General features: G+C 35.2%; 1 protein-coding gene across 2 annotated transcripts in view; it reads right to left on the bottom strand.

Annotated features, from left to right (window-relative positions):
• LOC108096154 (scavenger receptor class B member 1) overlaps nucleotides 1-14,017 on the bottom strand; it is a 95,817-nt gene extending 81,800 nt beyond the window's left edge. The window contains exon 1 of one of the 2 annotated variants that reach the window (XM_043207882.1): nucleotides 13,547-14,017. In XM_043207882.1, coding sequence (XP_043063817.1) covers nucleotides 13,547-13,823 — 277 coding nt within the window. In that variant the 5' untranslated portion in view covers nucleotides 13,824-14,017. The remainder of the gene's footprint in view (nucleotides 1-13,546) is intronic. The other variant, XM_043207881.1, reaches the window with a different exon arrangement.
• Between the last annotated feature and the right edge of the window lie 402 nt (nucleotides 14,018-14,419).

Here is a 14,419-nt window from a genome sequence, read left to right as displayed (position 1 = left end):
CCCAACAACAACAACCACAATCAAAACGGTTCCACAAACACACCAGCCGCTCTCCCTAAGGAGCAATTATCTTGGAGCGAGCAATGCACTTCACCGTTGCCCACGATCTCTACTCTCCCGCCAACCTCAACGTCAACCCAACCCACAAATTTGCCAACAACGATTTACAATACCGCAGCAAGTACCACAATAATAAACTCCAAGCTCCTAACATCGTCCCTGCCACTCTCCACAACATCTGCAACAACTACAACTACGACAGCACCCCTAACAACAACAACTACAACAAGCTACTCTACCAGACCGTCCTGTTCTATTACAACAACAGTGGATAATACCGAACAAATTAACCCGCAACCAAGTCAACAAAGCCTTAAACGGACTCGTGATAGACAGTCGCCTGGACAAGTAAACGAACACACGAACTCAACCAAAAAACAACGGAGCAAAAACCAAAGAGCCACTCAAAAGACACTCAAAGAGTACTGGCTAGCAGAACTACGCTCAAACAAGCGACAAAGGAACAGATCGGAACCTAACCACGCAAATACCACAGCGAAAACCCAAACCTCCACCGATCTACGTATAAAATGTGAAAAATATTAACGCACTAACAACTGCACTAAACTCACTGCCCGAGACAAAGTTCGAACTAAAAGCTCTCTCAACGAACGAAATAAAAATACAACCACAAGAAAGTATACACTACACAAACATCCTAAAGTTACTTAAAGACAAAGAGACCAAATTTTACACGTAAAGACCAAAAGAACAGAGAGGATTTAAAGTAATACTCCGCCACGTACACCATGCTACCGAAAAAAACGAAATAATTAACGAACTAGCCGACCTTGGGCACACAGTACTAAACATCTACAACATCTAACGAAATGACACAAAAAAGCCACTCCCCTTTTCTCAATTGAACTTAAAACGCAAGACAACAATAAAGACATATACAAAATAAGCCATTTACTACACTGCAAAGTTGTTTTTGAGCCACCGCACCAAAAACGTATAATACCTCAATGTACAAACTGCCAAAAATACGGACACACAAGAAACTTCTGTACGAGAGATCCCATTTGCGTAAAATGCGCTGGTAAACACCAATCAGCCAACTGCCACCTACAAACAACCAACTCTGACAAGAGCCAAATAAAATGCGGTCTCTGTAGCGAGAACCACACCTCCAATTATAAAGGTTGTATGGTCTACAAAGCCCTACAACTTAAAAAATATCCAAGTCTCCGGCAAAAAGAAATACCACAAATCCAGACCCCACCCGAAATTGCCACAAAAAGTACACCTGACCTGATCAATCCTAAAATATCATACGCAGAAGCCCTACAAAAAAACAAACCTCCAACATCAACCCACCAAACCTTCCTACACAATGATGAGCCGTCCATTCCAACAAACAATAACCAACAACAAGAGGACATGCAAGAACTGAAGACACTTATGAAACAACTGATTGCACAGATGTCAAGCATGATGAACATAGTTACCATACTTGTATCCAAACTTGACAAACAATAATTTGATTATCGCAGTCTGGAATGCAAATGGACTATCGCGCCATATCCTAGAAATAAAGAGCTTTCTACAAGAAAACCAGATTGACATAATGCTAATTTCAGAGACCCACGCCACAGACAAAACATATATCAGCATTCTTGACTATAACATATTCTTCACAACCACCCAGACAACAAAGCCCATGGAGGCACAGCAATCATAATCAAAAATGACCTAAAATGTGTAGAGGTAGAAGGCTATAAGGCTGGAAACATACAAGCCACGACAATATCAATTTCGGACCAGTTTGGACAACTAAACATATCGGCTGTTTACTGCCCACCCAAATTTAATAACACGAAAGAGCAATACCTAAACTACCTAAATTCGCTTGGGAATCGATACCTGGCGGGAGGAGACTACAACGCCAAGAATGCCATGTGGGGATCGCGCCTGACAAATGCAAAGGGAAGACAACTTTACGAAGCTATCAAAGCCAATAATAGCCGTACAATAAGTACAGGAGAGCCAACTTACTGGCCAACTGATACAAAAAAACTTCCCGACTTGATTGACTTTTGCATTACCAAAAACTTGACACACCAAAACATAAAAATAAAGTCAAGCCTGGACCTATCATCAGACCACTCACCAATCTTAGTAACTATAAAAAGCACACCAGACCTGACAAGCAACACTCCGAGCCACAACCACAAAACGAACTGGAACCTATTCAGGGAGATATTACTTGACAACATGGATACCATGGCCTCTCTAAAAAACAAATGAAGAACTAGACTCTGCTATAATGCACTTAAACGACAACATAATTAAAGCTCTATGGCAATCGACGCCGGCTCTGATCCCCGTAATAACCAAAAGGCCTCCATCACACATAAAAGACAAAATCAAACATAAGCGCCAACTAAGAAAAATATGGCAATCCACCAAGCACCCAAATGACAAGGCCAAGCTAAACCGTGCAACAAAAGATCTCAAGCAAACGCTACAAGAGTACAACGAAAGCCAAATCAGGAGTCAGCTGGAAAATCTGGGAACAACGACATCTACAAACTACTCCCTATGGAAAGCAACTAAAAAACTGACAAAAGCAATTATACATAAACATCCAATAAAGACAAAGAAAAACTCATGGGCAAGAACAAACAAAGAAAAAGCTGACACACTGGCAGAACACTTTGAGGAAATTTTTACGAACAGTATGGACAACCAAAACGTTGAGCTTCCATCACATTTACCCAAACCCAACTGTGCAATCAGAAGAACAACGGTAAACGAAATAAGAGAACATATATTAAAAGTCAAAGACAAAAAAACACCGGGCTATGACCAAATCAGTGGTAAAACACTAAAAGAGCTGCCAGACAATACGATTAAGTTTAAAAGAGACATTTTTAATGCAGTGATAAGACTGAAGTTCTTCCCTTCGACGTGAAAAATTGCGCAGATTACAGCAATCCCAAAACCTCATAAAAGTGCATCTCTTGTTAGCTCATATAGACCAATAAGCCTGTTACCAATTTTATCAAAAATCTTCGAAAAAATTTTACTTGACAGAATCAACCCTATCTTAGTAGAACAAAATGTAATCCCACCCCATCAATTTGGTTTTCAAAAGAAAACACTCAACGGAGCAGCAAGTGCACAGAGTTATCAACAAAATAACAGAAGACTTTGACAACAAGAAAGTTTGCGTAGCAGTATACATGGACATTGCAAAGGCGTTTGACAAAGTATGGCATACAGGACTACTCCATAAGCTTCACAACATCCTACCATTTAACCTATTCACTATACTAAAAAGTTACTTGACTAACAGATATTTCTATATCAAATGCGACGATGAATGTTCAGACCTTATGCCTGTGGCAGCGGGTGTACCCCAAGGCAGCGTACTAGGACCAGTATTATACCTTATATACACAGCAGACATCCCAAACCCACTGACCCATGGTTCCATGATTGCAACCTTTGCTGACGATACAGTGCTATTGGCCTCTAGTTACACAGAAAAAAGAGCAGCAAACACACTTCAAGAGATATTAACAACAACAATGTCATGGTTTGAAAAATGGGGCATTAAAATAAACAAGGACAAAACCCAACAGGTGGTATACACAAAAAAGAAAATAACTACCCCAACAAGAATAAGAATAGATGACGAAATCCTGAAACTAAGTACTAGCGCAAAATACCTGGGACTCACTATTGACTCAAAACTTTCGTGGAAAAAACATATAATAAACAAACGAAACGAAGTAAAAAGTAAATTCCGACAACTCCATTGGCTTCTGGGAAGACAATCAAACCTAAACGTATCCAACAAGCTACTAATCTATAAAAGAATAATAAGACCAATCTGGACATATGGTATAGAAATATGGGGAACAGCCAGCCCAGTCGAAAATATTAAGAATATTAACTAACTCAGACAGATACACAACAAATGACCACATCCACAGAGAGCTAAGAATACAGACGATCTCAGAGATAATTAAGCAGAATTGCATTATCCACATCCAAAAATTACTTGCGCACCAGAATCATAGCCTAAGAGACATTCCGAGAAGAGAAGCACAACAAAGAAGACTAAAAGGGAGAACTCCCACAGCACTAGCGCACCAATAACAGAATAAAGTTAAGTAAATAAAAATAAGCGAAATTAAAAAAAGTTATACCGACACAATGGTGTTGGTAATAAGTTAAGCCCACTTGTTGTCTTCCAAAACAATCACTTAATATTCTATTGAATAGATGTAATAAATAAAGGGGTTAGAAAAAAAAAAAAAAAAAATTATACAATATGCGTACATTAGAAAAGAGATTCAGGTTTCCTTTTTATTTTAATACCATACGAGGTTCGTTCAAAGAGTAAGGTCACTTTTCGAATTTCGCAACGAATTTTCGATTATCGATCGTTTGTTTTGTTATGTTGGAACACTTTTTTCGAACACCTGTATCAAAATTCATGTGGGAGGCGTAATTACAGAAACAAGTTCAGTCTTCAACGTACACCCCAAAGTATATTCAAATGTTATTGAATATAACTTTCTCCTTAATAACAGATATCTGATAAACTGTTGTTGACGTTTTTTTTAATTTATGATGCAGATTTTACTTTTAAACTAATTTCAATGGTAACTAAACTTTATTTTTCATAGGTTCCCTCTTTCTTGTTGGAAAACCTTAATTAAACACTTTGCATGCAATACAATACCTTGTACGTGTTTCGGGGTAGGGGCAGACGTCAAACTTTTAGGCACAAAACTCACCCCGTATTAAAATAGACTTTTGCATAGGAAATCGTTCATCGAAATTGGAATGGAAGGGCGAAAGATTTTGTTTGTTTGTATTGCCGGCCACGTCGCATTAAGTTTTCGGTTATACACCCATCGATATGGCTCTATCGAGAGGTCAAAATATAAGTTAACTGACGATTTGCACATAAATGAGCTTCAGCACGTAAACAAAAAAATTTCTATATGAGTTTTTTATTGACGTTAAACAAAAACAAGAAAGGAAGCTAGCTTTGGCAAGCCGAAGCTTATATACCCTTGCAGTCATGAAATATGTCGAACAAAACGCATAAAAGCTAGACAACATCGAAGCTAAGACGATTTTTCTATTCATTTTCCATATTTTCGACTATAGATCATATGTGAGCTATATGATATAGTTGTCCGATTTTGATCAAATTTAATTCGTAATTCAAGAGTCGTAAGAAAACTCTATATTTCAAAATCATACTTGTCTGATGAAAAACAACGATGTTATAATTTTATTTCCGTTATTTCTATATAGATTTTTCGACCTTTCTATGGCAGCTATAAGATATAGTTGACCGATTTTTATGAAACTTTTTTCTCAATATAAACGTTGTTAAAAAACTTGATATTCAAAAAATCATGCTCGTGGGATAAAAAACAACGATGTTATCAAATTATTTTCATTAATTCTATATATAATTTCCATCTCTCCTATGGCAGCTATATGATAGAGTTTTTTTTATCAAATTTAATCCGAAATTCAATAGTAGTTAGAAAACGCCATCTTGAAGAAATCAATTCGATCTGATCGAAAACGGCGTTAGAATTTTTGATTTCATTCTCTCGTATGGGAGCTATCCGATATAGTCGGCCGATCCGGCTCGTTCCGACTTATATACTGCGTGCAATAACTACACAAGTCTTCGGAAAGTTTCAGCACGATAGCTTCAAAACTGAGAGACTAGTTTACATAGAAACAGAAGGACGGACAGACGGACAGACGTACAGACGGATTTCGATTCAGATCGTGATGCTGATCAAGAATATATATAGTTTATGGGGTCTGAGGTGTCTCCTTCACTGCGCTGCGGAAATTAGGAAAAATTAGAATAGAAAAAATTTGTATGGAAAAGAGACAAATATGGCTGAAATGCGTATATCTAGTCATTTTCAAAAAGTCATAAAAAATAGAAGAAAAATTATTTTTTAAAAATTCTTTTTGCAGTTCCTATTATTTTTGTTAAAAGAAACTTTTTGCATCAAAAAATTTTAGTTTTGAAGCCGAGGGAAAAAGTTTTTTTTTTAATTTTTTTAAAATTGCCCTTTTCAATAAATATCGAATGAGTTGAGAAAAGTATGGTATCATTCAAACGGCATTTGAATTACCTTTCCATTAATACCAAAAGTTAAAAGAAGCAAGTTCAGGTTTCGAGTATATTTCACTTTTATTTTGACAAAATACTTATGGCCACCACTGTATCCTTTGCTTAGTGCGTCTTCCGGGTATAACGGCGAAAACTCGTCGGTACCTTGAAAGTCGCTATAAGCGGATTCTACTGTATAGAGTTTTCTAATGACTCTTGATGAGGTAAATTTTTCTGCTAGTGATATCGTTAAAATATTTTTATTTTAGTGGGGATAATATCAATTTTTAGTTGCGTGAATTTTGTTTCTTTAACTTGTGCACCTCAAAAATAAATATCAATTAAATTGTTTAAATAATATTATAGTATAAGTATGTTAACCACAACGAAATCAATTGAAACAAGAAAGGAAGCTGGCTTCGGCGAGCCGTAGCTTATATCCCTTTGCAGACATTAAAAATCGTATGTCGAACGAAATACATAAAGGCTAAACAACATCGAATCTATGACGATTTTTCTTTTAAGGCAGGTTCTCACCTTGTGGCAAAAAAAAATTGATTTTTTTTTGGCTTATCGTATAGATATGTTCCGAAAATGTTCTCAAAAAATTTCAGATCCGAATTTGAAATATTACAAAAGTTACAGGCCCTTACATGGAGCACATGTCGAGCACCGGCCATTGAAAGCCAAAACTTTAAACGCGTTTATCTCGGAACCACGTTTTCGGACCTTACGGAAGTAACTGAAGGCGTTGGGGTTAACCAATCGTCATCAAATTTTTTAAATGTTCCTAATTGTTTCCTTTAACTAATGAACTAGGATTATCCAAAAATATTGAAAACTGATTAATTGAGAAAATAATTAGTGAGAAAAAAAGCGCGAAAATCGAAATTTTTTTTCAAAAGCTAATTTTTTTCAAAAGCAATTTTCATTTTTTTTTTGTGATCCTAGTTCATTTTATGCACAGTACTGTATGTTACACTTTAAGAATCTTTTTGGTTTTTGTGTTTCCGATTGCCCGTTTTGGCTGAATCACTTCCGTAAGCGGGACACCTTTTTTCCAAAATCCGCAACTGAGCAACGACCACTCCCGCCCCTTTTTTGGTTTTTCAATTTTGAAATTTTTTTTCGCAAAATAAGTATGTTTTCAAATAAAGTTACAAATTTCAGATTTTTATCTTTAACCGTTTCCTCGAAGCAATTTTTTTAAAAAATGTAAATTTTTCGGCCCTACAAGGTGAGAACCTGCCTTTATTTTCCACATTTTCGATCATTTTTCATATGACAGCTATATGATATAGTCGTCCGATTTTGATGAAATTTATTCGAAATTCTATATTCAGAAATCATGATTGTCTGATGAAAAACAACGATGTTATCTTTTTATTTCAGTTAATTCTATAAAGATTTTTCGATGTTTCTTATGACAGCTATCTGATAACGTTGTCCGATTTCTATGAAACGTTTTTCTCGACTTAAGAATTACACTGTGCGACAAAATTTAACGAAATGTTTGTTTAAGTTACTTTTTTGATTGTTTTCGGTTAAGATGCATAAATTATGCACAAAAATATCTATGCCACCTTCTAAGTGATAGGATTTCTTTTTTTTATGATAAATTTTATGAAATTATTATTATGAAAATAATTAACACAAAATATTATTTTTATTTTTTACTTCCAATAAACTATTATTTTTTTTAAAGTGAATTTTTTTCCAGATTTTTTTTGGCTTTTTCAGAGGTATCCTCGCGTAACAAGTTCCATACGTAGTCGACCAGAGTATAGAGCTGGGAGAAAAAAATTTTAAAGCATTGTTATAAAAGCCTAACGGTATATTTGCTTAATACATTTTAATTAATAGATATTGAACTTGCATAAAACGCTTATAACGGTGAAAAAATATTTTCCCAATATGTGATTATAAGGCTGTGAAATATGGAAAAACACGCGTTTTTGGGACATTTGAGTGTGCGTAGAAGCTGATTGGCTATTGATATTAACAAATTCAAAAACTTATATTCTTATTTTGACTAGTAGAAGTGAAAAATAAGAAAAAATCAACTTAAACATTTTTTTGTCGCACAGTGTTATTAAAAAAATAAATACATATTTTAAGAATCGTGCTCGTTGGTTTATAAACAACGACATAATCATTTTTATACCCTTGAAGAGCAAAAGGGTATTATAATTTCAGTCAGAAGTTTGCAACGCAGTGAAGGAGACACCTAAGACCCCATAAAGTATATATATTCTTGATCAGCATCACGAGTAGAATCGGAATAGGTACGTCTGTACGTCTATCCGTCTGTCCATCTGTCCGTCTGTCCGTTTCCGCGCGAACTAGTCTCTCAGTTTTAAAGCTATCTTGCTGAAACTTTCCCAAAAGTTGTGTTGTTATTGCACGCAGTATATCGGAACGGGCCGGATCGGCCAACTACCTATATCGGATAGCTCCCATACGAGAGAATGAAATAAAAAATTCTCACACCGTTGTTTTTGATCAGATTGACTTGATTTCTTCAAGATGGCGTTTTCTAACTACTATTGAATTTCGGACTAAATTTGATAAAAATCAGATAACTCTATCATATAGCTGCCATAGGAGAGATCGAAAATTATATATAGAATTAATAAAAATAATTTGATAACATCGTTGTTTTTTATCCCACGAGCATAATTTTTTGAATATCAAGTTTTTTAACAACGTTTATATTGAGAAAAAAGTTTCATAAAAATCGGTCAACTATATCTTATAGCTGCCATAGAAAGGTCGAAAAATCTATATAGAAATAACGGAAATAAAATTATAACATCGTTGATTTTCATCATACAAGTATGATTTTTGGAATATAGAGTTTTTTTCTTACGACTCTTGAATTACGAATTAAATTTGATCAAAATCGGAAAACTATATCATATAGCTCACATATGATCTATAGTCGAAAATATGGAAAATGAATAGAAAAATCGTCTTAGCTTCGATGTTGTCTAGCTTTTATGCGTTTTGTTCGACATATTTCATGACTGCAAGGGTATATAAGCTTGCCGAAGCTAGCTTCCTTTCTTGTTTTCCATTATTTATATATAATGTTGAATCCTGTTATAACGACTCCGCCTATAGTGTCTGTCCGGGTTTTGTGACGAAAACTCGATGAAACTATATGAAAGAGCTAAGTACGTTTGTATACCCTTTTAGAGCAAAGGGTATTATAATTTCAGTCAGAAGTTTGCAACGCAGTGAAGGAGGTACCTCAGACCCCATAAAATATATATATTTTTGATCAGCAGGACGATCTGAATCGAAATACATACGTCTGTACGTCTGTCCATCTGCCCGTTTCTACCCAGACTAGCCTCTCAGTTTTAAAGCTATCTAACTGAAACTTTCCCAAACGGTGTGCAGTTATTGCCCGCAGTATATAAGTCGGAAGGGGCCGGATCGCGCAACTATATCGGATAGCTCCCATATGAGAGATTAAAAAAAATTCTCACGCCAACGGCGTTTTTGATCATATCGACTTGATTTCTTTCAGATGGCGTTTTCTAACTACTATCGATTTTCAAATTAAATTTTATCAAATTCGGATAACTATTTCGTATAGCTGCGTTACGAGAGATCGAAAAATATATATAGAATTAATGCAAATAACTTGATAACGTCGGTGTTTTTAAACTGTTTTATTTAGCTCACCCTAGGGTCAAAATTAGAAATTGAAATGTAAGTACCCTCCTGTTGTCAGATTGATCTGAAATTTGGTACACACCTTCAGTTCCGATGACAATACAATATAGTAATGTCAATAACATTGTAAATCCAAGATGTCGGCCGCAAAATGGCGGATAACGTAGGTTCTCTCAATCCCATCAATATGGGTATCAAATGAAAGGTCTCCACAAGTAGAATACAATGTACTATATAAAATTAAAATTCAAGATGGCGGTCTCTGCAAAATGGCGGATAACTTAGGTTTTATCAATCCCATCAACATGGCTATCATTGTCACTGTCAAACACATCAGATTAATTCAGATCAATCTGACAACAAACGGGGTAAGCTAAATAATAATAATAATTATGAAAGAAACTGCAACACAGCGTAAACGAAGGCTTCAAAAAGCGAAAGAAAATTATAAAGCAAAACGAGCTAAAGAAAGTGAAGTTGATAGAAATGGTCGATTACAGAAACGACGGGAACAAAAAGCATCAAAAACACAGAGCAGAGCTTATAATCTGCAGGCATTCGAGAAGGCTATTAACACAACATGTATATGTCGGAGGGTCGTTTGTCTTTTCCATTTTTAAACTGTTTTATTTAGGTCACCCTAGGGTCAAAATTAGAAATTGAAATTTAAGTACCTTCCTGTTGTCAGGTTGATCTGAAATTTGGTACACACCTTCAGTTCCGATGACAATACAAAATAGTAATGTCAATAACATTGTAAATCCAAGATGGCGGCCGCAAAATGGCGGATAACGTAGGTTCTATCAATCCCATCAATATGGGTATCAAATGAAAGGTCTCAACAAGTAGAGTACAATGTATTATATAAAATTAAAATTTAAGCTGGCGGCCTCTGCAAAATGGCGGATAACTTAGGTTTTATCAATTTCATCAACATGGGGATCATTGTCACTGTCAAACACATCAGATTAATTCAGATCAATCTGACAACAAACGGGGTAAGCTAAATCTTATATATAAAAATGAATCGTTGGTAAGCGCATAACTCAACAACGCCTGGAATGATTTTGATGAAATTTTTTGTGTGTATTCCAGGGCGTTTGAGGATGGTTTAGATCCACAATATGTTAAAATAATATTTGTTATTTTATAAAGCAAAACGAGCTAAAGAAAGTGAAGTTGATAGAAACAAAACTGGAGGTTTACCAGCAGAACTGGAAATATTTGTGGGGCTAAACTGCTACGGTCCAATTTTGACTTTTCGAAGGGATTAGTAAATGGCGCTATAGGCTACATCAACGAAATCGTTTGGCCTCAATTTCGTCGAACTCAGATGTATGCAACAGATGTACCTTCCGTCCGAATTGATTTCGAAAAAGACGGAGTACATCTTATACACCCGAAAGCCATACAGTTCCCAGCTAAGTACAATTACGGGACGGCTGAGAGAAGAATGTTGCCTTTAATACTATCATGGGCTTCTACAATACATAAAATGCAGCGCAGCACTGTGGATCACGCAGTCGTATACTTAGGTGCGAAACTGTTTGAAGAAGGTAAAGCTTACGTGGCTCTTAGTAGAGTAAGATCTTTGCAGGGACTACGTATAGAGGAGTTGGACTGCAACAAACTAACGGGCAAGAAACCAAGCAATAATGAATCACTAAATGAATTAAACAGAATGCGAATTAAAAACTAATAAAAACTTAATCAAATTTGTTAAAAAAACTTTTTAATTTAAAAGGTTTTATGTTAAACATACATTGCAATGTTTAAGATAAATGTACTAATTATTGGACCTCTGGGGGCGTCGACGGTTTAAATGACTATTACTCGTGGGAACAAAATGGTAAAAAAAATATAAATAAAAAAGCGAAATAAAAACTAAAAACTAGAAAATAAAAAAAAAAGGTAAAAAAAATTTTTAAGTTAAACCGTTTCATGTAAAACATGTACTAAATGTACTAAAAGCCTAAAAATAATATAAAATAGATACAGACGTGGGAAATTTAAACATATGCTTAGACTAGACTAAAATAAAACCGTGGGGCAAGTCTATTGTGTACAATCGTTGATTAAAATGTTTGTTTGCCCCACGGTTTTATTTTAGTCTAGCCTATGCATATGTTTATAATTCCCACGTCTGTATCTATTTTATATTATTTTTAGGCTTTTAGTACATTTAGTACATGTTTTACATGAAACGGTTTAACTTAAAAATTTTTTTTACCTTTTTTATTTATTAAATGAAGCATAATTTTTGAAAAATACAGTTTTCTAATGACTTAATCTGACGACTATACCATATAGCTGTCTTATGAACAGACGAGCAGACGTACAGACATATTTCGATTCAAATCGCGATGTTGATCAAGAATATATATACTTTATGGGGTCTGAGGGTCTTTCACTGCGTTGCAAGCTTGTAGCCTAAATTTGAATACCCTTTGCTCTGCAAGTGTATAAAAAAACAGTTAGAACTTTACAAATCTATAGTAACAAGATTTGTTCTTATCGTTTGTTTAGTGCCCATTATTTTATAGTTTCTTTTGCCATTATTGTCTTTATAAAAACACCTTTTTATTACCTTTTATCGCAAAAAAATAAAGTTAGCTTCGAACTAACTGCATGAAAGTTTAAGAATATAAAAACTTTGACGATTTTTCGTTTATTTTCTATAATTTTTTCGAATTTTCTTTTTACACATGTACATGAAGCCTTCCGATTTTGATAAAAACAAAACGCTTTTTCAAAAATCATATGATATGATGTTTTATTTCAAAAGCACTAATTTTTTTTAAATAACTAAAATCATGCCTGTAATTTGAGAAACTACGACGTAACGTATATGTAGATACATATTAGATATACAGATGTTATATTTTAGAACTTTCCTATGGGAGATATATAATAAAGTCGTAAAATTGGGGTAATTTCGACCTAAGTATGTAATTTTACCTGCAATAGCTACAAGACACTTTATGGGGTCGGAAGTTTTATTAAATATAATTAGATTAAGTATATTAAAGAAATTATGTTGGTCGAACCATAAAATAAACAAATTTATGTTAAAAGGTTATAAAGGTAACCTGTTATATTTTCAAAGTGGGTTTTAGTTCACTCAGGCCTTCAATTAAATAAAAGATATATGTTTTGTCTATCCTAAACAGTAAAATGATTATAATTTAAGACTCGTTGTAAGTTACAATTTAAGGTCAGTGATGATTGTTTAAATCCTCTCCCCAGCCTCGGCATCAGCTATCCGAATAATCGCGTAACTTTTAAAACTCATACCTACCCGACGTCTCATATATGGAAAGTATTCCAATTCAGGTTGTTTGAGCTTGCTTTATGGTCAAGTTCAGGGTCGAGCTGAATCCATAAGTAATTGATACAATCATACAAACGGTGAGCACGTTTTTTGCGGTTTGACAAGATAGTTCGAGAAAACTCTAAACCAAACAATAGCTTTTGATTGTGTCCGTTGCCTATTATTTGCTAGTCAAAATAAAAACAGATAAGAAGTAATAAGCTAAACAGATTTTGTTGTTTTTTTTTAGGCTTAGGTCCCGCAGTGGCACATTTTGGCAGTTCAAAACAAGTATTACATGGTTTAAGATCTAACCACTGAAACAACTAAATATAATTTCTCAAGAACAAATAATGGACTCTGAACTGGTAAGAACTTACTAGTAGGAACTCTATTCCGTTTTCCTTGATTTGGCTCGTTGAAAAAGCTGCCCAAAATGTCTAAAGGCAACATTGAACGACTTGCTTTGAGACTCTTGCGGCGCTGGATACGATGCAAGGCGGCGTGAGCGGCCCTTGACGCCACAGGGTCTCTTTCGGATTGTGCGCTCATGGCAATTCCAGAGGTCATAATTGATTGTCGCTGACTTCTGGTCTCATCGTCGTTGACACAAACTGCACTATATCGGCGCGCAAAAAGGTTACCGAAATCCTTCATATTTGCAGTTGGTCTATTTTTTTAGTTATTTATAAATGGATTCCGTGGTTAATTTTCGTAGCCGCGGCACTTAAAAACTTTTGTTGGCCTTTGCTGCTGCAGCGTAGGGTTAAATTAACTTTTTATCGAGGTGTCTTTATCTTAAAGCACATTGGCGTCCGTTTGCAAGCTTTGCTCGCTTGTGAATGAAAGCACGGACGATACTTTATTAAGAAGCTAACCTACGGCTTTAGTTAAGTGTTATCATATAGAGAGCAGACTCAGAAAGAGAAACGAATAAAAAATGCGAAAGAGCGCGCTCGTACCTAGATACTCACTCAGCTGATGCTTTGTTACCAGCCGGTCTTCTGATCTAGGCGAAATATAAAAATTGAAAATAAACCGAAGCAAAACCAGTTTAACTTATTGTTGAGATTCTGCTGTTTGGTACGACTTGGGAAAGTACTTATCAGCTGTCTTTTTCTGATGTCGCATTACTCATATGCAGCATATTTAGTACTAAATGCTTTTCCATTTTAATACTGTTACTATTACAATTTCAGTCTAGAGTTTGCATTACAGCAAAGGAGGCATTTCCGACCCTATAATGTGTATGT

Source organism: Drosophila ficusphila, unplaced genomic scaffold (assembly GCF_018152265.1).
Source record: "Drosophila ficusphila isolate 14025-0441.05 unplaced genomic scaffold, ASM1815226v1 contig_348, whole genome shotgun sequence".
NCBI lineage: Eukaryota > Metazoa > Arthropoda > Insecta > Diptera > Drosophilidae > Drosophila > Drosophila ficusphila.
Note: the sequence above shows the minus strand (reverse complement) of the source record. Positions and strands in the feature narration are given on the sequence as shown.